The 27,591-nt window shown below is 36.5% G+C and overlaps 1 protein-coding gene across 4 annotated transcripts in view; it reads left to right on the top strand.

Annotated features, from left to right (window-relative positions):
* Positions 1–27,591, top strand: part of CNTN4 (contactin 4) — a 979,742-nt gene that overhangs the window by 650,356 nt on the left and 301,795 nt on the right. For all 4 annotated transcript variants that reach the window (XM_036878225.2, XM_036878221.2, XM_057507209.1 and 1 more), the window contains 2 exons: positions 10,728–10,854; positions 20,078–20,253. In XM_036878225.2, coding sequence (XP_036734120.2) covers positions 10,728–10,854; positions 20,078–20,253 — 303 coding nt within the window. The remainder of the gene's footprint in view (positions 1–10,727; positions 10,855–20,077; positions 20,254–27,591) is intronic.

Raw genomic sequence — 27,591 nt, 5'->3', positions numbered from 1 at the left:
CTTGGTTGAATCTGAATTAGAGTATTTTTAATACACAATAAATAAAGCATCAAGAGCCAAAGCAGATTTGTTATAATCCTTTACACCTTCTATTTCACAGAATTTATCCTCATGAGCATTTATGATAGGAGACATTCCGTTTATGCAGGCATAAAAGAAAGGTATTTCCAGCATTTGATTTGAAGCTACCCAAGTGTTCTTTTTCTTTGGTGAACAGTTCTAGCAGCCCTCTGGTGCTTGAAACAGCCTACTGTGGTTACAGATATTCCCTCCATTTTTCTTTCATAAATGGTGACCCATGATCTTGGATTACCTGTATCTTAATAGCCTGGGATGCATGATTCAAATGTGCATAACTTGTGTTCCAGCTCAAAATCTATCTAATCAGAATTTTGGGGGAAGGGGTTGTAGATCTTTATTCATTTATTTTTATTTTTTTTATTTTGGTATCATTAATCTACAATTACATGAGGAGCATTGTGTTTACTAGACTCCCCCCATCATCAAGTCCCCCCCACATACCCCCTTACAGTCACTGTCCGTCAGCGTACTAAGATGCTATAGAATCACTACTTGTCTTCTCTGTGTTGTACAGCCCTCCCCGTGCCCACCCCCTACATTATGTCTGCTAAATAGTAATGCCTCTTTTTTTTTTCCCCTTATCCCTCCCTACCCACCCATCCTCCCCAGTCCCTTTCCCTTTGGTAACTGTTAGTCCATTCTTGGGTTCTGTGAGTCTGCTGCTGTTTTGTTCCTTCAGTTTTTTTCTTCATTCTTATACTCCACAGATGAGTGAAATCATTTGATACTTGTCTTTTTCCGCCTGGCTTATTTCACTGAGCAGAATACCCTCTAGTTCCATCCACGTTGTTGCAAATGGTAGGATTTGTTTTCTTCTTATGGCTGAATAATATTCCATTGTGTATGTGTACCACATCTTCTTTATCCATTCATCTACTGATGGACACTTAGGTTGCTTCCATTTCTTGGCTATTGTAAATAGTGCTGCGATAGACATAGGGGTGCATATATCTTTTTCAAACTGGGCTGCTGCATTCTTAGAGTAAATTCCTAGGAGTGAAATTCCTGGGTCAAATGGTATTTCTGTTTTCAGTTTTTTGAAGAACCTCCATACTGCTTTCCACAATGGTTGAACTAGTTTACATTCCCACCAGCAGTGTAGGAGGGTTCCCCTTTCTCCACAACCTCGCCAACATTTGTTGTTTGTCTTTTCTATGTTAGCCATCCTAACTGGTGTGAGGTGATATCTCATTGTGGTTTTAATTTGCATTTCTCTGATGATTAGTGATGTGGAGCATCTTTTCATGTGTCTGTTGGTGAACTGAATTTCTTCTTTGGAGAAGTGTCTGTTCAGCTCCTCTGCTCATTTTTTAATTGGATTATTTGCTTTTTGTTTGTTGAGGTGTGTGAGCTCTTTATATATTTTGGATGTCAACCCTTTATCATTTCTGTCATTTATGAATATATTCTCCCATACTGTAGGATGCCTTTTTGTTCTATTGATGGTATCCTTTGCTGTACGGAAGCTTTTCAGCTTGATATAGTCCCACTTGTTCATTTTTGCTTTTGTTTCCCTTGCCCGAGGAGATATGTTCATGAAGAAGTTGCTCATGTTCATTGTCTAAGATCTTTATTCATTTTTAATGGGACCTCTAGGAGAGTTCTTTTGCATACAAAGAATACATCAAAGCACATTAGGAGTAGTACCACTGTTTTAGGTTAATGATCTTTTCAAAAGGCCACCAAATGTGTGAGTTTGAGCTGGAAGCTAAGCGTTTTTGGAATGAATGAACATACCATTACATACATTTTTTTTTCACCCAAAAGAAATAGTGTCTTGTGATGGGGAAGGCCATGGGGAAAGACATGTTTTGATGGGGCTTGTCATATATAGCCAGAAATCAGAAGGAACACAGCTTGAAAGACCTTCTAGGGAGCCGTTGATCATAGGATGACCAAGTTAAGATCAAGACGCAGAAATGGACAATAGGTTCACAGAGAAAAGATCTTTGCCTGCCATATTTCTGAAGGCCTATTTATGTGCATTTATACACACAAGTGCATTTGGAAAATTGCCAAAAGAAAATAGAAGAGAAAGAAGATCAGTGGCATGAATGAACCCACTGAATAAACTGATGTGTACTTTCTATGAATACAGTTTCCATTAGGAGTCATTAACTACAGCTAATAAGAGTCAGTTCAAATTCACTTAAAGAAATGCAATCATCAGCTCACATATCTGGGAATCTCATGGATAAACCTTGCTTGGGACAAATCTGGTTCCACAGCCCAAATGATGTCATCAAAACAGCCCCCATCCTCCAGTTTCATTTTAGATTCATTCTGGTGCTTCATTTTTTTTTTTTTAAGGCTCTTTATGTGGAAGCCTTTGGAAGCTCCAGGTTTCTACCCACCAAGTCATTTTAGACTGTAAAATAAGTTTTTCCCCTAATATTTTCATGAAAAGCTCTGAAATCAAGTCTTATTAGCCAAACTTGCATCATGTGCTTGGGAATCAATTTAGGCAGGGAAATGGAATATCAGTTGGTCAGGTCTGATTTACATCTCTTCTCAACTTGGATAAAGGACTTTTGTCTATCCAAACCACTTAGGTTTAGAAAGTGGAGGACTTGGTTCACCAAAGAAAGAGTGGAAGGTGAGAGGTGCGATGGATTTGAAGCAGGTAAAAACTATAGATGTCCACTATATACTTATGTTACTAGGGAAGCAATATTTAGTGAATTAGTGACCCAGGTATCTCATTTAGAATTCTTTAGCCAAAACCAATCAATTATGCACATATGTGTTTCTATACTTTTATTTGTTCTTATAGGTTAATAGTAATTATTTGAATATGATTAAAAGAGTTAGCTGTAGTGGAGCATGGTGGGTATTTAGGGCAGCATACAATTCTGTGTGATAGTGTTATAATACATTTGCCAAAACAGGATGATACAACACAAAGAGTGGACCCTATTGTAAACTATGGAGTTCAATTAGTAATGTATCAGTTAGCTCATTGATTATAGCAAAGAGACCATACTAATGCAAGATGTTAATAATAGGATACATTGTAAACAGAGGAGAAAGGGTATATGAGAACTTTGTGTACTTTCTGTTCAATTTTTCTACTTTGTAAATCTACAATTACCCTTAAAAAAAGCCTGTTCATTAAAAATATAAACTTAGCTATACTTATCTGATTTTTGTCTGTCCGTACTTCTAGAAGAAACAGTTCTTGCGGGGAGGATGCTGTCTGCTTTGCACACTGTATGTTTTCTACATGTAACATTGGGATTGGCATGTAGGATAGGCCCACAAACTGATCGGAAACTGGTTCAGAAATGTTTGAGAATTAAGTGTTGTTCTTTATTTTTAATTTTAGTAAGAAAATACAGTCCACAAAGCATACCCAGTATTACATAATATCCCCAGATGAGTCTGGGTCAGCACTCCATGAGCAAACAGAGTTATAATTATGTAGCACAAAGTATGAATATTCATGCTAAGACTATAGATAGCCTCACATCAGTTCAGGTCAGTTTTTGCCTCCAAATGAGTTATAAAATATTTTCATTTGTTGAAGATTCATCACTCTTTTCATAACTGAGGCTTGATGTCAGAATCACCCCACTACTTATTTTTAAATGAGTAATGAATCCGTTGTCCCCGAAATGTGTCAGGGTTTGAAGTCAGGGTCACAGTAGGATGTGTTCTCACAGTTCTCCCTGCTGTTCTTTTCCACTCTTACAAACCCTTCCTTCAGCAATGCAGAATTTTTCTCTAAACAGAGACCTCTTTTATCTCCTAACACTTCCCCACCTCATCACCGTTGCTAAGATCTGGCATTACACACGATTAGGTCCCTGTTAGGTGTGACACAAGTATAATGGCAGCAGCCACATTTTGTTAATCAGAGAACAAAGAATAGGAGAAGAGTTCACTTCTCATTGGATTTTCTTTCACTTGCTGCTTTCAAACATACACCAGCTGTCAGGAGACTGCTGTTTCTTGGTCTTTCAAATGCTCATTTGAGGGGTGAGAAGAAAGAAGGTGGAAGCACGGACAAATGAAAGAAATGGCTTATCCTTATGCAGGCATGTCTGTCTCCTCTCATTTGTTTTGCCTCTGCACTATTGAACTGAACAACCAAATAGAACCAAATAGAATACTTAACTGAATAAAAAGGGTGTGTGTGTGCTAGTTTCACACATAGGCACTCGTGTAGGGCCTTTGAACATCCCTTGCTATTTTTTATAAAGACTAACAACACTAAATTGAATTTATAATCATTGTTTGACAGCTGTCCAGTAATCATTTCTACCATCAGTGATTCAATTTTAAAGGAACTCTCACACTTGGGAAAATCACTGTTACAGTATTTCATTTGTTTCTAAATTTTCTTAGGTTATTACCCATACATTTTGTGTGTAACCTGGATCCACAGAGATGCTGCTGAGCTTACAGTTTCTTTTTGGCCAAAATGAATATCTGTGATCATTAAAAAGGCTGGAGGAGAAGGCTCCCAGACAGCAGGATACAGCAGGCCCTTTGTGTGCCCTTCTTGGAACATTCTGGTGGCACAATGAATAATGTATCTCCCCATTTGGCTTTCTCCTCAGTGCAAGCAGTGAGAGGGAGAAATTAAATACGGGCATGACTCTGGGAGCACACCAAATCAACCAGCTTAGCAGAACTACCCTGCCCTTGTCCCTGGTGGAGTGGCCTTGCTCTGCAATCAATAAGGCAACATGTTCCCACTGATTACACACACAGAGAACATTTATTTATTTTTGATTGGTCAAGTGCTCTACAGGATGCAAAGTAAAAGACACAGCATGGCAAAGCCACTTGGGTTTGCACCACAGGTTTCTGTACATGCATAATGCAAAAACATGCTATCTACCCACCTATGTGACTGAGATGTAACTCACATCTGAACCCACAGGCTCATGTTCTGAGCTTATATCCAAGCCCGTGCTTCCCGTTAGGTGTCCTAGAGTCTACTGCAGAATTAAGGCTGTTGCTATTTAAGTGTTTCTGCCCCAAGACCAGGTGTTTCATTAAACAGCCTATTGGATATTTTAGGATGATTGACTATATATCAAGGTCCTTGACTCTGGGCTGTTTTGGTAGTACTTCATACCTGCCATTAGGATTAAGGGCCTAAACACAACCCTAAGGTGCAACACCTGGGAACTTCACAGCAATTACAAGTAGAGTTGAAACTGATATTTTTATTTTTCTAAGATGAAATCATAGTATTGCATTTTTGTCCTTTCCCAGCTGAGTTGAGTCACCAGGTTTGCAGCAGATAAAAAATATTTTCAGCAGAAGAGAAGTACATTCACCTAAGAGCTATGCTGGCAAAATGTGGCCTTTTACCCCATCCCTCATGGTAGCTTCAGAGTGATCTAGCACAGGGAACAAAACTCTGCAACGTTGTTTTTCTTTATTGCTATGCTTAATTGGTTTGGGGCAGAAAGTCATTTGTGCTCAGTTCATAACTTAAAGTACTAGTTATCAGAAATAATGAGCTCTGATAATGAAAATTCAATAGGTCAGTCAGGGGCTCAAGAATCTACCTTTTATCAACCACCCTCAACCACACTTTTAGGGATAATACTTTTAGGCATAGCCTGACTTTTTTTTATTAAGTTGCCTTCTATGAAATATTTATCTTGAGATCACACCTACTATTGATATGGCTGAGCCCCTAGCACCTTGCCATCTCAACTACCTTTTAGGATTGTTCACAGATGCCCTATAAAAAAAATCTACATTTAGCATCAATGGATTTTTCCAAACCCTACCTGCTCACTAGCTTGCTCCTTTATGTATTTTATCTTTTGCTGACCTTTCCCTTGAAATGGAGAGTTTGCTCTCTTCTTGCTCCCATGGACTAGATACTTGGGCCTCTGCCTTGCTATTTTGAGGCCACTGTCACCTGAGATCCACTTTTGTTTTTCTCTGCTAGTTTCAGCAAACCTCTGGCTAGCCCCATCTATGTCAATTATTTCGCTCAGTCTGGTTTCTGGTAGCCTAGCTGAGCTGCTTCCTGCTTGCCTGAGAGAGACGTTTAGGGCCATGAAGAAATGGGCCAAAGTAATTCAAATAGAAAAAATATATATGTAAAGAGACTGAAATCACTGGTGTCTCAAAGTTGCAGATAAAATAAGTGACACCTAGCTGTGGAGAGGTGTTTTATTACTGCTTGTCTTAGAGTATGATTTTATTTTTAGGGGGAAATTATCTTTGTTTCCATTACAGATATAGTACATTTTAGTCTGTAACATAGGAAATTCATTTAGGATTAAGTAATCTCTTCTAACCTAAATTTCTGTGATTCTATATGTCTCCGTCAGTAATCCAAAAATTTTAAGAGGGCCCTGACTTTGCATTTCATTTCTGGGACACTTACAGGAGGATGCAGGAAGAAGTTGGTGGACCAACATTGATTTTTGTCTCCCCACCTCAAAATAGGTTTTAAAAACAAAAGAATCAAATAAGGAAAAGAGTTTGAGGATCACTAGTTAGAAGCAGGGTTGTGCAATAACTTCCAATATTTGATGAACAAAAGGGGAGAATAGTTGAGAATAGTCAGACCTTTAACCTAAATAAATTTCTACTCTTTTCTGAAAACCCAAAGGTTTGCCACTCTCTGTTGAAACATGAAAGGAGGTTTTCCTTAGCTCAGTTCCTTCCATCTTCCTTTCTAAATATCTGATTTGCTCAGACACTAGTCCAGGAGAATTTCTGTGGTACAGAACTTTAGGGGATGTGGGTGGTGGCATAGATGTAGCCTAGTGATCGATTGGCAGCAGGTAGATTCCAAGGAGTGGAGAAGCTAGGCAAGCATGATGCACCAGTACTTGTATCTGCACTAAATCTTCCAAGGGGGCTGAGATCAGTGGTTTGGAATCTTTAAGACTCTCTGGGCTGTTGGTGACCCAGCTCTTCCTTCCTTCTTAACCATGATTTTCAAGAATTCCGAGGAGGATGGGAAATCATTGCCTTCCCCTCCCCTGAGAGATCTCTAATAATGTGGGCCTTTCTCCCTAACTTCTCCAAGGGATGTGAAGCACTGAGGCAACTTTTCACCCTCTTAGGAATCCAGAAATAAAAACACCAATCCCAATACCCTGTTACTAAAATAAGATGAGATTCCTTACTCATAAATGAAGGGCCGTGGTTACAGCAGGAATGCCGAGAATAAGATGCCACCACAAGTCAAAGGACCGTTGTGTCCCCCCGAGGATGCTGCCGCTTTGCTCTTTCAGAACCCGTGGGGGTTCTCACAATTAGCTGTGGGCCAACTCTGAGTATTCTGCAGGTAGGTTAGTTTAGTCTTATACCTTGATAAATCGATCGATTTTATTTGTCTGAGTCAGTTTTATTTTCTGTTCTTGCCTGTTTACCTCTCAACTGTTAGTCCAAACATGTACCAAAAGTCCTTCTCTAAATGTTATAATGCACAAATTTGTTGGGAAGACTGCATGATAGACAAAGTGTAGGAGTGTGTCTAAAGCCAGTGCTGGCTAATCTTCTCTTAGGAAACGAAGAGCTAGGAACAGAAGGGTCTGTGTTAGCACTTTAAAAACTTTTTAGTGTGTAAAATAATCACCTAGGAACTAGAGTAAAAGGCAGATTTTTCTGGTACAGTCAGTCTTCACTGGGGTTTAAAAAAACAAGCGGGACATGATTACAGGGTGTTGGTCCACAGTCTCACTTTGAGACATTCTGGCTTCTGTCATTTTCTAAGATGGCCTGAAAGTCATGGCCACTCCTGGTTACATGGATTAATTTACTGTGATAAAGGAAAGGATGGGTTTTCTCTTCTAGGTTTTGAAAATGGCAAATGCAAAGTATTTTGTACATACCTTCAAGACACTTGAGAGTCACTGTGGCTGCTACACAAAGATAGAGAAGACTTAGTGATACCTCCCTCAATGTTTAGGAGAAATAAGGCAACTTTTTAACTCTTTTATGTCAAAAATGTTGGTAACCCTGGGCTAAAGGTTTTTAAATTACAATATCAGTTTTCTACACCTGGAGGGCCAAACTTTCTAAAATCTCTCCCATCATCTTTGTGAAACCAAATTGCTCATGCTTGAAAGGCTGTGGATTTCCTTAGATGAGAACTAAATACAGTTCCCTTTATGCTAAATTGATTTCCAGGCAGTGAGCTTGGTTAACCAAGAGAAAAAAAAAAAACAAAAAAAAAACTTTAGATGAAATGTGTTATTTATAGAAAATGCAAAGCATCATTATTATCAATTCTTGTTACAAAATACACAGAAAAAATGTCACTTTTGTTATTTAAATATGGCATGCATAAATTGAGAAGTAGTACAGATGTTAATCCACAGCCTCTCAGCTGCATCCTGGATAATCATTATTATGTTTTATTCTTATTTGGAATTACTAGTAATAGACTGTGTGTTTCTGTATGAAATTCAAATCAGGGAACACCAATGAATTGAGATGATTGATATTATATATATATACACACATAATTTTGGAATTGGGACAATAGAAATATTTCTCTCTTAGAGAAAAATTCACCAAACTTGTTGCCGTTAGTGATCTTGATTTGTTTCTTAACTAGATATGCCGAAAAATCATGTGATTCTTCACAGTTGAGTTGAGCTAACCCTTGACCAGCATCTAAATTTGTTTTGAAAATATGTAACTGTTAAAAATGTGAAATGTAACTCTCTGAATTTTGAAATATCTGCCTTCAAACCAAGAATTTTTTAAAAAGTTATGTTTGTGTACTTTTATGCTTTTATTTTTTGTTCTTTGACATATCTTTCCTTGAAGTCTCTCATCAACACAACATTTTACACATGGAATGAGAAGAGAGGATGGTGGCAGTAATGTAATTCTTGGCATCTCTTAATGCAAATTTCATGTGCACATGCATGGGCCTTTATGGGAAAATGCCTTCTTTCTCATTCTTAACTGGTGTAGAACCACTGACCTGGTTTAGTCCTGTTATTTTACAGATGACAGAATTGAAGTATAGAGAGATTAGATGATTATCCATAATTCATGGTGTTAGTAGTTGACCCAAGGCATCAAATCTCATATCATGGTTTTCCTGAATCCACATCGTACTTATTCTCAGAAGGTCATTGGCTGTCCACACTCCTCTATTAAAGAGGAGAATTCCATTTGGTCATCTTGTCTTATTAATTTTTCTTCTATCCGAATATCAACATGTGATTTTAAAAAAACGATTACAAACCTTAAAAGAAATTACTTTACTATGCTTCACCTAATTCCCACATCAACTTTATACTTTTTCCTCAGTCCTGATTCACCTGAATGAATTCAGTCTCATCCTATTACCTATCAACAAAAAGCTGGTTAAGAAGGTTTCCCAGGAAGGTGGTTGCAATTCACACTCTCTAAGATAATCATATCTAAGAGGAAGTGGATTGTCAGCTACAGGGAGATATTTAATAGTACCTTACATATTCATCAGACAGTGCCTAAGTCAGCTGATCGAATACATTAAAAAGTGAAAAAAAATTACTCTCATACCAAATCCTTATTGACCATCTAATCTACTATGTATAAACTTCTGTACTTGGTACCATAAGACATACAGAAATGGGTAAGATGCAGTCATACTCTCAAGGAGCCTACACTCCAAAGAAGACAATGGAAAAGGTACAAATGCACTTGATAGAAAAATATTCTATCCACAGGGAGCTAGAATTTGAGAAAAGCTTTCTCAAAATAAAAAGAACTTGAACTGGATTTTAAAGAATGGAAATGACTTTCATGGGTTTAGACGGTCAGATCCATTTTGAGCAGTATTTATTTAATGTGTACTATAAAAGAATATGTACTTTACCCTGCTACTTAAAGGATGATTTTATGGATTATTGTAGTCATTAACCTTTGTCCTTGTTCAATGACAAAATAGGTTTCATGCACCTAGTTTCTTTTATTGTGAGAAAGTATTTAGAAACTTATACATTATGTTATACTCAAAACATCAGTGAGCTAGCTATAGACCAGTTTGGGTGTTCCAATTTGTGTGCTAAGGCATATATAGTCCCAGTTATGTGACACTTAAACAAGTGTCCCCATGTAAGGGTCCATAAAAGTGGAATAAGTAAAAAAGAAACTGGACGTTTACCACAGACAATTTGAGAATCATGACTCTATCTTTTTTATCTACATAACTAATGAAAGAAAGTTTTTGTACATATTTTAACATTATAGAGGTGCTTCTCATTATTGATGTATTTATGAAGTCATTTTTGCTTGCTTCTAATTATATCTCATTACGGAGCAGAAAACTTTAACTTTTTGACATTGGATGGTCTTCTAGAATGACAACAGCAGAAAAGGGATGTAGGAGGCACAAAATGTAAACAGAGTAAAAGGGTGGGCTAAAGACAGATGGAACAAAAAGAAGCAGAGAGAAATGGGGTTGCTCAGCAGTCATATGTCTGAAATTTTTTAGTGAGACTAACTTAGCAACATGAAATAAGAAAGTCTTTATCTCTACTTCATGAGCATCCATGGATTAGTCTTCAATGGGAAATTTCTACCAGAAGCTGACAATAAATCCGTTATCTGTTGCTTTTATTACTTGGTAGTTCATGTCTATTATTTTCATTTTGCAGTAGTTTCCTGTTGTTTGGAAGATGTTCTTCATTTTTGAACATTTTTCCTTCTCATTTCAGATGATTACACACTGCATGGCCCGATTTTTACCCAAGAGCCAAGTCATGTGATGTTCCCGTTGAATTCTGAGGAGAAAAAAGTGAAGCTCAATTGTGAAGTTAAAGGCAATCCAAAACCTCATATCAGGTTTGTTGATTTAACAGCATGTGTTTCCTGGCATATAGTTTGTATTATCAAAACCAACAAAAACTTATGGAGTACTGATTACATAAAGATCTTCTAGGCATCATAGGATATCTTGAGACACTGAAGAGATGAAGTGTTTCCCTGATTTATCTTTCTGCTAGTTCACCGTTAGTGTATAGGAATGCAACAGATTTCTGTGTATTAATTTTGTGTCCTGCAACTTTGCTGAATTCAGATATTAGTTCTAGTAGTTTTGGAGTTGATTCTTTAGGGTTTTTTATGTACAATATCATGTCATCTGCAAACAGTGACAGTTTGACTTCTTCTTTACCAGTCTGGTTGCCTTTTCTTTCTTTGTGTTGTCTGATTGCAGTGGCTAGGATCTCCAGTACTACGTTGAATAATAGCAGGGAGAGTGGGCATCCTTGTCTTGTTCCCGATCTTAGAGGAAAAGCTTTCAGTTTCTCACTGTTAAGTATGATGTTGGCTGTGGGTTTGTCATATATGGCTTTTATTATGTTGAGGTACTTGCCCTCTATACCCATTTTGTTGAGAGCTTTTATCATGAATGGATATTGAATTTTGTCAAATGTCCTCATACACCTCTGGTGGGAATGTAAATTAGTTCAACCATTGTGGAAAGCAGTATGGAGGTTCCTCAAAAAACTAAAAATAGAAATACCATTTGACCCAGGCATTCCACTACTAGGAATTTACCCTAAGAATGCAGTAGCCCAGTTTGAAAAAGACATATGCACCCCTGTGTTTATTGCAGCACTATTTACAATAGCCAAGAAATGGAAGCAACCTAAGTGTCCATCAGTAGATGAATGGATAAAGACGATGTAGTACATATAAACAGTAGAATATGATTCAGCCATAAGAAGAAAACAAATCCTACCATTTGCAACAACATGGATGGAGCTAGAGGATATTATGCTCAGTGAAATAAGCCAGGTGGAGAAAGACAAGTATCAAATGATTTCACTCATCTGTGGAGTGTAAGAACAAAGCAAAAAGCTGAAGGAACAAAACAGCAGCAGACTCATAGAACCCAAGAATGGACTAACAGTTACCAAAGGGAAAGGGACTGGGGAGGGTGGGTGGGAAGGGAGGGAGAAGGGAAATAAGGGATATTATGGTTAGCACACACACATAACTTGGGGGGGGGCACGGGTAAAGCAGTATAGCATAAAGACAAGTAGTGACTCTATAGAATCTTACTACACTGATGGACAGTGACTATAATTGGGTATGTTGTGGGGACTAGATAATGGGGAGAATCTAGTAACCACAATGTTGCTCATGTAATTGTATAGTAATGATACCAAAAAAAACCTACACCAAGGTACAATATAATAAAATTGCATAAAACCAGAAAATAAAAAATAAAAAAAGAGATGAAGTGTTGCAGGGCAGCTGCATCTTGGGAGGTCTCTCCCTGCACACTATGTGAAACCTCAACTGTGTTGGGGGAGGGTTTTTGACCCTTAATGAGAAAGAATTCTCAAACAGGTCTGACTAGAGTAGGTAATGAAGGAATTCATTAAAGTGAGAGTAGCAGTGAATGGCAGGTGCCTGCTGGCAGCAGACAGCAAGGGAGACAGAGGGAGGAAAGGGAAGCTCATTGAACTCCTGCTCTGCATGGGGCAGATCCCTTGCCAACCCCTAAAGTCAGGGTCAGCTGGTGTCCAGTGTCTGCTTGAATCTGCTTGATGTGGAAACTAATCCTCTACCACCCCAGGACATGGGAGAGCCACAGAGCACTGGATGGATTGAGATTTTGTTCTGAGAACTTCCCAAAGGCAAGGCAAGGAAAATTTTGAGCAGGTTACTAAAGAACATAATTGTACAGCTGCAGTCCTATCCGGATCACCTAGGCAATGGGGATTTTCAAGCCCAAATCAGAGATCTCAGTAGGCCTTCTGTACTTGTCTGGAGTAGGGCAAAGAGAGTGAACACTTGCGCCTAAGTCTGGAAAATAGAAGGAAATAGTGAAGTAACAAAGACACTTGCCACTGGAAAAGCACAGAGACAAAACACAGTAAGTTGAGCAATGAGGATTTTTTATTTAAGGCAGAAAGTACACACTCGAAGAAAGGAGACCTCAGAGAGGAGGCACACTTGAGGGCTTAGGATCCTGTCTTTTAAGTCTTTCAAGAGTCAGGCAACCGGGTGTGGTGTGGGGTGGGGCTTAGGCTTGACATGTGGTCTCATGATGTCTCTCTACAGTGTGAGACAGTATGTCACCATCCACAGTCAGTCCTGTAGATATTCTGTAAGGTAAACTTAACACAAGGAATTTATTGATCCTGTTCTTCTCAAAGATAGTGTTTACCCTCAAGCACTTGTAACATGTCATTTAGGACTGCTTGCCCTGCCTTAAGGTAGGTTGTTAGCTGGTTACCAAAGAGTATGTTAGAAATCTTGCAACCTAACTCCCTGGATTTTAAAATGGAATCTTAGCCTTAGTCCCTCCTGTTCTTACTATGCTATTTATATATCAGCATTTTCATCATAGGCAGAAAAAGTTAAACATGATGCTTGTCCCATGTCCCTGCCTTACCTCAATTGCGTTCACAAAAAATTTAATACCCTACTTCTGTTTCTAGCAGTACAGGGAATTAAATATTCCTATTGACTCTCTTACTGAAAGTGAAAGCTTTAACATTTCTTAACAATATACATTTTAAAATTCCTTTTAAAAACATTATCAATAAACTGTCAGGGAAATAAGAAATGCTCAAAAGTCAAAAAGTAAGTGGGTTTGTAACCCCGAGAAGAAAATTGAACTCTTAAAGCAGTTTTTACCTTGATGAACTATGTGTACTGGAGCTTTGGATTTTGCAGCTTCCCAGGGTCTGAGGACATAGGACAAAGCCTAGACTCAACCAAGAGGAGAGCACCTCCCAGAATAGACCTGGGATCCAAGGATGCCATCCTGAGAGTAAATGTAATGAGAAATAAGCTTGCCTCCCCAGGGGACTAAAAAGCAAAACAAATTGCCTATTTCAGACCTTGGTGCTAAATTGTTTTAATAGCAGAAGAGACAGCTGAAAGAAAGAACTAGTATACTGTAAGATATACATGAAGAATTCAACCAAAGGTAACAGAAATGGATAAAGAGAAGCAAAATATTAGAGACCCAGGGAGAAAGAGAAAGAAAAGGAGAGAGTAAGAGAAAATGTTTACACACATCTAATCAGAGTTCCATAAGTAAAAGCAAGGGGAAATGTGGCAGAGGCAATATTTAAAGAGAAGGATAAGAATTTTCCAAAGCTAATTAGAAAGTCCAAGCCATAGATTAATGAAGCCCAGTGAATTTCAGTCAGTACAAATAGAAGTAAAGCCTCATCTAGAATTACCATAATGAAACAGCAAAATACTAAGTCAAAGACATGTTTCTAAAAATAGCCAAAGGTATAGTAGAGCTAACCTTCAAAGAGATGACAATGAAACCAGCAGAGACGAAAATGAAACCAGCAGCTGACTTCCCAACAGCAACAAAGAAGCAAGATAGAAGACCGAATCTTCAATATGCTAAGAAACTCAAATTTCTATACAACAGAAATACTTTTTTAAAAGGAGAACAAGATAAATATGTTTTTCAGGAAGACATAAACTGAAGTTTGACTCCAGCAGACTCTCACTAATGAAAATTCTAAAAGATACACATAAAGCAGAATAAAAATTATCCCAGGTAGAATATCTGAGATACAGTAACAAATGATAATTAAAGCAAATGGTAACAGTTAGCATTCCACATAAAAATCAATTGCATTAAGCAATAAACATAATAAAAACAATACTGTCGTGTGAAGATAAGAAAAGTTAGAAGGTATGACAATAATAGAAATAAACTGAAAATAGATATTCTGCATAATGGATTATCTATATGGTTAAAAAATTGAAGTAAAATTGGACCCCTACCTCACAGCATACACAAAGATCAATTCCAGATGAGCAGAAAACCTTCATGGGAAATTTTTAACACTTTTAAAAGATACCTTTTACATACGTATTTGTGACTTTGGAGGGAATAAAAGATTTCTCAAATATGACAAAAAGCAAATCTTAAAAGAATATATTCAACTTCATTAAATGTAAGAACTTCTGTTCAACACAATATACTGTGCAGAGTAAAATCAGCAAGCTTCCAACTGGGAGAAGATATTTTTAATATATTAATTGGCAAAGGATTAATATCCAAAGTTTTAAAGAATTCACACAATTAAAAAGTAGGAAAAAACGAGTAACCCAGTAGAAACATTACCTAAAGACTTGATTAAGACTTCTAATACCAAATACCCTTTGAATATATCACAAGATTAGCAGTGCCATTAGTGAGCAGAAATACACAAAATGACACACTCTTGCAAACCTACCAGAATCTCAGAAATTCAGAAGACTAAATTTAACATAGTATAAATGATATAAGAATATCCACCTATGTTCATGCAAGGTAACACCCACCTCCCCCAGTAGTGAGAATGAATTACTGCCATAACACCATGGCTGATTATAGGAAAATAATTTGGGTAAACAAAGCAAGTCATAGGCGAATATATAGAGTATAATTTGTATTTACAGAATTCCTAAGTTGGTTCAGTGGAGCAGTTGTTAAAAGATACTAACATACATGATAGCGGCATAAATAAAATAAGGAGAATGAAAAAGCCAAAGTTAAAGATTATAATTAACTATTGTAAGGGGAGTGATTGAAATCAAAGTGGAAATAGGAGACTTCAATTGTAAAAATATTCTTTTTAGAACTGACCTTCATTGTCTCATGATTCTTTGTAACTTCAGATATCTTATATACTTAAATTTTTCCTCTATTCATACTTAATGGTAAATTTTTTAAACTAATACCTAATAGGTAGTAGTATGTAAAAAACAGAAGAATGTATATGGCATAATTTAGGGGAGGAAGAAATTGGAGTCACCACGAAGGATTCACAGAAGTGGGATTTGAATTGAGATAGGTTGTTTTTGAATTGGCAGAGGGGCAAGAACATCTCATAGAAGTTAAAAGATAGTATTTGGATAGTGGAAATTATTTTAGAATTTAGTTTGTGTGCCTATTCATTCTTTATCAAACATCATCATTCATCACACCACCTCAGTGTTTTTCAAACTGAATTCCAGCTTATATGGAGTTGGCTCAGGAATTACTTGGGATGAGTAATTATAGTTTCTACCAAAGATTTCACCATAGCAGCTCTGCTTTGAACTGGGGTATGTATTAGGATTCTGGAAAATATGTTCTCTAGGGAAGGTGTTTAAACTACTATATTAATCAGCTGTACTGTAGCAGGTACCATGCTAGGTTTTCATTTGAAGATTAATAAACTGTATGTATGTTCCAGCATTGTGCTGTTTGGGGGACTGCCTGAAGGTGGCAGTAGGTGCAGTAGTATGTATGCTGTACGTGCAAGTAAAGGATGCACAAGTTCTAGGGCATCCTGGAGGAAAGTCAGGCTGGAGAGGGAAGGGATCAGGAAAGTTTTCCAAAAAAAGGAAATAATTGAATCTGAAGGTCAAATGATCTTTTGCCGTATGGTCAGGAAAGGAAGTACATTCCAGAAAGACAAAAAATAAATAAATAAAAATGCCCAACATTTCTCTAATGGACCACATAATTAGGGTGAACACACAATTTATCATCCAAACCAGGACACTTTTAAGGGTGAAAGGCCACTGTTAATGGTTATACAGCAGGTGTAAACCCAGCATTATCCTGAGCAATCTAGAATGTGTAGTTACTCTCCCTATAATGTGTTGAATTTAAGGCTAAATCAAACATTTTAAAATGTGTTATGTAGTTAAAAAAAAAATTCAAAAAGCAAAGGTTCCTACGTACATAAATGATGAATTAAACGCCCCAAATTTTAGTACATAGCCGAGCGTAAGTTCAGATGCGAGCCATAAATGAGAACAAATTTTACAGCAGAATTTGCCAAGTTGTGGCTTTGTTTCTCGCCATACTGTGACCTTTAATTAACATTGCTTTTGTAACATTGTGTTTGTAGACATAGGGGCTTGCTTTGTTATTTAAAACAAGCAGTGGAACAGAAACCTGTTATGTTTTTAAAGATTACCAGGTAAAGGAAGAAAACTTTTAATCAAATACACTGTTAGTTGGTTGTAGTGCACTTTGTTTTTTCCTTGGCTACCTTGGGCAGTTGCTCTGTAACATAATAGCTGGCTTGCTCCCTGGGAGCTAAAAACTGCCTCCTGTTGAAGGAGAGAGCAAGGGAAAGAATGCAGAGATCAGGTATTTTCAAATGTCTTCCTGGCTGAACTTTTTCAGTGTTCAGGCTGCCTTTGAGGGGGAAAAACAAGGAGAAGAAATTCAAGGTGAACTCTCCACGGGGATCTTCAGCATTAGGTTTCCCCTCACATGCCCCAACTGACATTTTCTTCTTGTGTGTATTCCCTCAACTGAGCCTTCCTTTTCATTGTTTCCTACCCCTCAATTTTGAAAGGACTGACCCAGGCCCAAGAAAATTTAAGTTTCGACTCATACTGACTTCCCTTGGGTCAAAGTTTCTTAAGGACACGTGACATTACTCACCGCACTCAGCTTCCCTTTCCAGATAGAAGGTTGGAGTACTTTTGCTGTGAGGTTTGTACTGAAACTTAGTTTGAAGGCAACAAATTCCAAGTCAGAAATACCCTGCCCCTTCCTCCATGCCAAGTTGAAACGGTGAACAAAGAAAGAGAGTTTTGCTACAGCAAATTCCTTAGATAGCTTCCTAGCCAGGTCTAAAAAATTCTGCCTGCCAGAGCTTCACCGCCTCAGGGTTTGCTGCCTCAGCTCTCTGAGGTCATGATTCTACCAAGCAATTCAGAAATCTGCTTTCTAGCCTCACCAATTTGTCCTGGCCCTTGGGAAAAGTCTCTCTTTGCTCCAAATGGTCATCATCTCTATGTTATCAGTACTCAAAGTATTCCTCAGTATTCAAAATAAGTTGTGAATTTTTCAGTAGTGTTCCAGTGTGGAATACAATAAGGAATTCAATGCAATCTGCATTCAGTTGAAATAAACAGTGACTGCATTGCAATAAAACTTGGTGTAGTGCTTTATAATGGAGTCTCAACTGCATTTCACAGCAAGCACTTTATTTTCTAAATAATCCCTTTTCCTTTGCTATTTGTATGTAAAAGCAGGCAATAAAGTAGATTAACAGACGTTCTGTAGAGCATTTTGGTTGAGATGACTAGTGAAGACAAACCTACAGAGGTGTTTTCATTATCCCCACTACCACTTTTCTAAAAAGACTCACTTGGTCCCATTTCTGAATTCTACACACTGCTTGCCGCTAACATTATATTGCAATTTCCTCTTTGAGTTCTTAGTTTTGTCATATTAAATTGCTCAACTATCATTTGAAGGGAGAGGTATGGCCGAGACGTGTTCATCTGACTCAAAAAAATGTCTAGGGCAGGCAGTTGAATCTAAAGATTCATGTTCTTTTAGACCTGCTACAGTATAACCTGTCCTCTTTTTATTGCCTATTACTTTCTTGTCTGTGTCAGAACACAGAGAGAATTACTGTCCAGCTTAAAAACAATGTTATTTTTTAATACCCATCTTCTTATAAACAATGGGGAAAGAGCTATGAACTTTGTGATTCTGGCCCACCTCTCTCACCCTTAATGTTTATAAATTGTTACATTCAAAGATATAGATGTGAACAAACTTACACTGCCTATCGTGTGGTAGGCTAGAATGCTTCATAAATTGCATATGCTCAAAGCTAAAATATCCAGCAAAGAAGTAAGATATTTGGTCAAATTCTACAAGCCTTTCTGGAACACAAGAGTGTCAAGTTCTAGGTTGTTAAAGGGAGAATATAAAAATGATCTAGAATGGCAGTATCCCTACATAGAAGAGCGGAGAGAATTCTGTAGGAGATTTGGGGAAGCTTTGATTGATTTTTGACTAGGAATATTGAGGAAGACTTCAATGAAATAGGTGTCCTTTAAGATTGACATTGAAGTGTGGGAGAGATAATGATGGAAAGAAAAGAATCATTCTTTAAACATGCTTTTGTTGATGCCAGATATCCAAAGTCTTGAAAAACTGACCTGCTTTTTTTCATTTAAATACTTTTATGTTATGTACATCTACCATACTACTCTCAGAATATTATGACAGGATGCACAGTGAGTGTGTATTTAAATGGTGGGTCTTTTACTGCTGTTTGGAAGAGATAAAAACGAATGTCTCTCATTATTTGCTCCTGTTACCTGCTTCTGATGGATTTTCTTTGTGCTTCAGTGTTTCCTTATTTTTGGGTATCCCAGTATGAATGCTAGTTTGAGACTGTCGACATTTCAGAAGGTCCAACTATTCTATTTTCATCACCTTATATTCATTACCTGATATCCAGTAAGATGACTTACTGGAAGACAGTTTGGTTATCTTTAGAATGTTATTGACTGTAAAAAAAAAAAATAGTATTTCTTGTTCCTAAAGCTTTTCTGTTTCAATGTGTGAGTCCCATTAAAACTAATTTATTGGGCCAGACACTGTAGTCAGATACACAGATGATTCAAATAAACAGAACAACAAAACTCTTTGCTATCTTATGGCCTGATCTTCAGTTTACTGGGATGGTTGATTGATGTTTGAGCGCCAGTAGCTAAGGAGGTTTTTCAAAGTGATCCATGGTTAAGGCTGGTTTGGTCTCCGGGACAGTTCTAGGTCAGTAGGGTTCTTCTCCTTTGCAGTGAGCTGTTCCATTCTTATTAAGGACCAAATTAAAGCAAATCTGCTGCAATTGTTTCAAATACTCAGCAATCTACCTGAAAGTGGTATATTCTGTCATCTTTAATAGACCCAATTTAAAGAGTAACTTCAAACTAGTTAAAGGACTTTTACGGAGGAGCCCTATGTGAAGAAAGTTGTACAAGACGCTATGGGAAATTTGAACAAAAAGGTGAAGTGTCTGTACCATCCTAAACAGTCACACAAAAACAGACATTAAAATTTTAGTGTCATTGCTTACTGCAAACAATGTGCTCTTTCCATAAGCACTTAGTTGTCACCATTTCTGGGTACAACATTTCTAACTATTATTATTATTATTTACCATGGTTAGAAAAAAATCACAGATGAGAATTCATGCTGTTTGTAGTTTTCACATGTCTTAGATAATTCAGAAATAGTGATTAATATTACAAAGCTTTACCTACTGGAATTTTTATACTATAGGTGGAAGTTAAATGGAACAGATGTTGACATTGGTGTGGATTTCCGCTACAGTGTTGTTGAAGGCAGCTTGTTGATCAGTAACCCTAATAAAACCCAAGACGCTGGGACTTACCAGTGCATAGCAGCAAACTCGTTTGGAACAATTGTCAGCAGAGAAGCAAAGCTTCAGTTTGCTTGTAAGTACCAATTATATCATGCTGTAAATGTTACTTGGAGTTTTTTTTTTTTCACAAATGTTATAATACACCTTTAAAACAGTTTCTTTTAAAAACTAAATAGATTTCAATTTGTTATATGATCTTCTTTACCTTTTTTTTATATTTGGAAAATAGTCTTGTTTGTAGGACAAATTGTAAATGTGAGTGGGAAGATGTATTCTGCTTTTATAAGGATTGGGATAGTTTTATTATATGAAAGTTTGGTCATGTGGTGCTCTACAAACAAATTCATACACACTCAAATTTATACCCATATAAATTTACATACATGCTATAAAAAGAGTGTGTATAAGCAAGCAATTGAGCTACAGTAACTTAATGGTCAATATAAGAAGTATTTAACTATAAAGCTCAGAGTTGAAAAAAAAAAACTTTGGAAGTCTATTAATCCCAAATTCTCGATTTATTTTTCTTATTTCATAGAATAGGAAACATTTTAAAACAGCTACACTAGTAAAAAAATAGCAATAAACAAAGTGTTACCTTTTATATTTCCAGTTTAGAACATTAATAAACAAATCATCTTCTCTTAAGACATCCATCTAATAAAAGTTCATGAGCAAATCAAAGAAAGTAGAATTTAGAAATAGCAAGTTAAAAATAAAATCCAAACAGCAGTGAGTACACATTTGACTGTAGATGCTTTTGAGGATTGATGTTCAGCTGCATTTTTAAGGGCTTATGTATTTGCATATGATTTTATATTTCCTTCTGTAAAATCCCAACTCATATAGCAGTGCATTAATGTCAAAGGTTTCGTAATTAAAAAGTCTGTTGACAGTAACACTGTAGAATATTCTCATTAATAAAATCCTCTCTGGGAACCCAGCATCAAATATACCTAATATCTGGTGCTTAATCTATTATTTTGGTTAGATGACATTTTTATTAATTGAGAAATAAATTTTCTGAGTATTAGGTATATATGGGATTACAGGATTATTTTATTTATGAATATCTCCTGGGAAAGTCCCAAATTTTCTTAGGTGTACAGAATAATAGGAGGATATGTCTGATACAGTACTACAGAACAAAAATATTTATTTCTCTTGGTGTCATACGGATTGCTTTCTATACTTATTTTTTAGTAATGAAATTAATTTTGTTCAGTTCATTTTGGAAAATAATCATAGAATCCATGACTGTCGGCATAGGGAAAACCTCTGTGTTCAATTACTCTTGTACTTCTCGATTTTTAGGTTTCATAAAGTAGGAAATGTTTTCAAATAACAGTAACAAAAGAAAATAGAGATTGACATAACATCAACAACCTTTGCTTCTCCAATTTATGACATTTAAAAACCAAATTACCAATTCTTAAGACTATTCTTCTGTAAAAGTCCAGTCTACTACCAAAACTGTTGAAAAGACAGAATTGCATATTCAGTGACAGTTATTTAAACAGAGTAGTTTAGCCTAAGGAAAAGCTCTAACATCATTTTGTGGTTCGGTTGTCCTAAGGACCACTGTTTGGAATTCACCTTGCTTATCCCACTTCATGTGTAATTATGCATCTTGCCACCCTCAGAGTCTTCAGCTGGTAATCATTCAGCTGTTCTAAAATTAGAGCTCACCTATTCATCGCAAAGCATTCTGACCCATAGGAGACTGAGCTAGTTGTTCAAAAATAAGAAATAAAACACACCAAAATCTCTTCTTTAAAATTGAACTAAATATCTAAATTCTAATCACTTTGACTCCTAATGCTTGCTGTATGATTCTGGTTTAGGCTTCAGAAAATACGTGAAAATATGATCATGTCCCCTGTCCCATAATTATTTTGTTCTCTAGGTTCTTAATCCACAACCATTCTTGTCACAACATACTCAGTTGTATGAATTCATGTGTTAAATGGTGACTATGGAAATGTGTACAACTCCATACATGTGTCTTGACCTTTGCAGACGACAGTGAGAAGGGTAGTACTCCGTGATGTGAACTTCCTTGTTGATGAACACAATTGACAATGATAGTCAATTTTTTTGAAAGCCCTAGTTTCACATTGTAATCCTATTTGGGTCATACAGTCATATAAAATCTGACGATTGATTTTTCATGAATGTCATCCTGAGCTACCCAACCATGTTATTTTATTAAACTGAATTCAGAATATTATATTTATCCCTATTCAATTCACCTTTTGAGTAGTGACCCTTTGTTCCATCACAGTTGAAATTGTTTTAAATCTTTGTTTATCTGACACATTGATTATCCTCCCACTTAAGTGTGAGCAGAAAATTTGATAAGCATGTGTCCATTCAAATAACGGATAAAACAGGTTGACCAGAACAGGGCAGCATGCCAGCAGAGAACTTCCACTAAGATGAGATTGAACTTTGAAATCAATATTGTTTGCATACTCTTGTTCAATTAGCTACGATTTTACCCATACTATAATTGAACCCCCATTTCTCCTACTTGTTCTTAAAGTAATGAGCATCTTTGCCAAATGCCTTGCTGTAAACAAGATGTACTATTTCTAAAATGTCCGCTTCTACCTGGTCTCTGTGCATCTTCTCTACATCTTTAACCATTTATCGTAAAACAGCCGGAATAATCTTTTAAACATGTAAATGAGATCACTCCACTTCCCTGCTTTATGCTTTTTACTACACTTAAAATAAATCTCAGTTTCATTGCCATGGTTTCATTTTCATTTCTCAAAAATGAAAACCCATCTTTTGCACCAGCACTTTGATACTTTCCTTCCCTCTGCCTGATGTGCTTTTCCCCTGATGCCTCACATGCTCACTTCCTAGGATCCTTGGTTCTCTTTGGGCATGCCTCCTAAGACGGAGTATCCACAGCACCCTATCTAATATAAGAAGTAATTCCTATCATTTCTGTTCCTCTCCTTACTGCTCTCTACTTCTATATAATAGTATCCTCTATTGCAATTATTAGGACTTAATACAACCTGGAATGGTTTTGTATATTTTTTTCCCTCATTATTTGACTCCTGTGATAGTTTTAGTTCTAAAACTGAGACTGTCTAATCCATCCTCTTACCTCTAGTCTAGAACACTTTATATGTATGAATAAAGGAATTTATTAATTGTCTATTCAGTAACACACAAAGAAAATACATGTGTAAAATTATTTTGAGGATGACATATTTTGATAAACCCATGCCCTTTCTGTTCTATTTATTTTCTGGGGTCCATCCTCTTGATCATCAATTGTCATATCTAGTCCTTTATTTCCCCCCCATGCTTTTAAATTAAAAAAAGAAAAATGATAGTTGCCTCTTTTTAAAAAAATAATTTTTAATCTGTTGGAATAAAAAATTTTCCTTCAGGGATATAAGGTGAAGCATGACAATGACATCTTTTGAGTGTTACTAAGTAATTTGCTTTCACCTCAAACATTTTTATAGTCATGAAAAGAAAAACAAATGTTGTCTTTGACCATACTTACTCTACTATAATATGCAAGTGAGAATATTTCCTCATTTTTAATTGTACGATCTATGGCTGAAACAGACCTTAAGTTAAAGTTTCCTGGTCTGTATATTTTAGTAATGAAATTGAAGACTGGAGTAACTGAATTACTCACTGTTATTTTTCACACAGTTAATGAGTGACAGCCCAGAAAAAGCAACCTCTGCTCTTATTTCATTGCACCTTGGCTTGCCTCTGCATTATGCCTACCTTGATTTCTATGAAAAACATACCTCCATCTTTATTAAACATGTCGTAACTTCAAATGTCATTTGTATACTTCATTTAAGTGTATCCGTAGGGCAGTCTTATAATGCAGACATTATTTATGGTAACTTAAAAATGTTTTCATGCTGCTTTTGTAGATACAATTTGGTAATCTCTTATATTTAGCATTTAAAAAAATAAATTCACATAAGCAACAATTCTAGTTAATAGAGGTAATACCTCTAAGACCTGCCCCTCCTCCCACTTTTTTCATTCAATATCTTTAAGATAGAAATCCTTCCTTGATTAAACAGACATAGCATACTTTAAATTGCTTATGATGAGATGTGGATGTTTTTATGAGCATACATTATTGTCATACAATTTGCACATTTTTGTTTTCAGTCCCCCTGTAATATTAAGCCATCAACAATCACTTCTCTTGCTGTCATTTAGCCTGTGTTGTAGCTACATAGCTACCTATTTTCCCTTCTACCATTTACTCCTGTTTCACTTAGGGCTACAAAACTCGACTGGTTTATTTACCAGGGTCTAACTAATGCCTGGCATTTAGTATAAACTTGCAAATATAGTTGTTGAATAAATGAATAAATACAAGCATTGGATGTTCAAGTCAATCAGGCCATGTTTGGGGTATGAGTTAAACCACTGAGTTCAACTTCTGGTCGTCCTTTGGGAGTGCTTTAGAGGTGGTTGTATGCATGTCCACCTTGAGGTTGTGTAAAAGGCAGTTGACATCTTAATTCCAGATAAGGGTGTCCTGGGGTAGGAGCTTTAGCCTAATAAAGAAGTTCATGCATGAAATTGCACCAGGCACACTTTTGAAGTTCATTTGTATCCTGCATACTTGGCCTGAGAGTGTGCATAGCTTCAATGAAGTGTTTAGCAATACATTGCCCTTAACCTCCCCTCCATGTAAGAGGAAAAGCAAGTTGAATGTGCTTTAATTCTTACATAGTCAACTGATTCAGAAGATGAGGCCCTAAGTGGAAGGCATTTCAGTTCATTATTTCCACAGATTAATTGGTGAGGACCTTTCCAGAGGCTGTGTCTGTATAGAATGAAGTGCTACAGCCCCATCACCCAGCTGCCCGATGCTCCACTCAAGCATCTCTATCTGTTGAGAATCACTGTACACACTGACTCAGCAGGACAGTTTTTCTTTTTTTTTTCCCCTGACATACAGACGTGGGTATTTGTAAAGTAAGTTGCAATACACAGTTGTAAACTTACAGAATATACAGATCACTATTTTTTTTTAATTGGGAATATGGGCTTGAGGAGCTGAGATACTATATTGTCTAAGTTTAGGTGGAATGGAATGTTGTTCACTGCTCCATTCCACTTCATGTATCCCATTGTGTCTCTAAAATTCAGACTTCTCATCAGCACTGTGACAATGACCATATTTCTCTTAGGATTGCTATGTATATTATGAACCACATGCAAAATCCCAGAATAGTTTCTAGCATGAGAAAGTTAGATAATAACTGCTTCTCTACTTTTCTTCTCTTCTTTTCTCTTCACTTTCCTTCCCTTTCCTGTCTTCATAAAATAGAAATAATAAGTAACATTTCTTAAGAGCTTAAATATAGTGGGTAAGAACATAAGCTCTGGAGTTAGAATCCTTGGTTTAAAATTCAGCTCTTCATGTAACTGTGACCTTGGACAAGGTACTTCTCTCTGCATCAGGTTTTTTTTTTTTAATATCTGCATAATGGTGTTTTTATATCCATAAAATGCCTCTTTGTTGTGAGGATCTAATAAATTAATACTGGTAAAAATCCTAGATCATTGTCAAACACATATTAAGGATTTAATAAAGGTTAGGTATGATTATAATTTCTATTACTTTGTGTCTGCCATTATACTAAGCATTTTGGAAATATTATATCATTTAGTTCTCAACATAACCCAAAGAAGTGTAGGTATTACCTCATTTCATAGATGAAGCATCTGAGGATTAGTGAACTGAAATGGCTTTCACCAAGGGTACTGGGAAGGAGGAGGACTCAGCATGGACACATGGCCATCTACCTCCTCAGCAGATGCCTATACATGTTCAAACCATAGATTAAGGTTAAGGTGGTTGGTACAATGTTTCCTTTGTAGACACAAACTTGGGTTTTTTAAACATGTTTATAGCCTTTAATGTAGCACATCTATCAGTAATTTTTTATTTTTGATTTTTTAGTTATAAGCTTCCCTGATGCCATCATAATATGATTTAATGTTAACATCTAAAAGCATAATGTTGTATACTGCAATTATGCATACATTTGTGACTCTAATTTTAATATAATTGGTTTCAGGTTCCATAATGAGAATAATTAGTAATAATATATCTGCTCTAAAAGTTTAATATGCAGATTTCCAATTTATTGCAGGTAGGTTGTAAACCATTCTTAATATTGATACTTTATGGTAAATAACTGTGGTTGGTAAACTGTGTATTCCAAGCAGTAAATGACATACGACTATAAGGTTTCTTACTCCCATATCATTCCTCCCCCACATGTGAAAAAGATGTCGATTTAACTGTAGATGATTACAAAGGGCTTCCAAGGGAATAATCCAATACCTTATCAAATGATTGCTTCATAAACATTGTTTGGGGCCTTCGTCCTGGAAGTTCAGCTGCTTTACAACAGTTTAGATCTTCAAAAGAAAAGACTTGAGCTATTCATCATCTCAGGTGGTGGATGACTATAATTCATGCCTAAGTACCTCCACATTGCTCATGGTAAAATTAAATCATCTAACAAAATCAAGTTGCCTGCTGCTGTAGGAACTCTGGCATGTCTTAGCCATGAATAAGGTAGTGAGTGTTCTTTTGAAAGGAGCAGTGGAGTGATAGCTATGCTGATCTCTCTTGGTACCTTGCCTAAGGTGGGAGAAGAAACTAGACCAGTATACTATTTGTACTATGCCTATCTATCTCCTGAGCTTGCATTAAGGGGAAGGATCAAAAAGGAAGAGGAGGGATGGAAATGATAAGTGAAGGAGGTCCCTGAGTTGCAAAAGCCTTCCTGCAACCTCAAGCAATGTTTTTATCAGGGTAAAGTAATTCAATAAATTCTGAGGACTGGTTAATTTCAGTTAGCTTTATCAGTTATATGGCAGCCAATGCTTTTTAGGGTGAAGATAACACATTGATGAGCCGCAGCCAATTAGATAGCTTCATTGAAATGGATATTTCTTGTGGCTGCAACACTAAGCCTTGTCTGAGTTCTCCTTAATAAAAATTATGTGTGATGATGGTAATAAAGATTAGAAAGATAAATTTAGAATGTTATACTATATTCTAACTGGGGCTTTTGGCCACCTGTTATTTAAGCCTTGATCATTGCTTCTATTCATATCAAATATCAAATGTTCATTGCTTTTAATATTCAATAATTAGTTTATCTTTCATAGCCAGAGACAAAAGTGTGCGGTCAATCAGAACAATAGTGGGGGTTTGATAGATAGCCAAACCTGTGACTGGCTTGACTGATTTTTAATTAGGAAGTCTGCTTAAATAGGCAAACTTGTTTCTGAGAAATAAAATGTTGATGGAAGACTGTTTGGATAAATAATTTGTGAATATTTAGATCAATTAAAATTTAATCAACTAAGGAACATTTGG

This window comes from Manis pentadactyla, chromosome 1 (assembly GCF_030020395.1).
Source record: "Manis pentadactyla isolate mManPen7 chromosome 1, mManPen7.hap1, whole genome shotgun sequence".
In the NCBI taxonomy this organism is placed as follows: domain Eukaryota; kingdom Metazoa; phylum Chordata; class Mammalia; order Pholidota; family Manidae; genus Manis; species Manis pentadactyla.
Note: the sequence above shows the minus strand (reverse complement) of the source record. Positions and strands in the feature narration are given on the sequence as shown.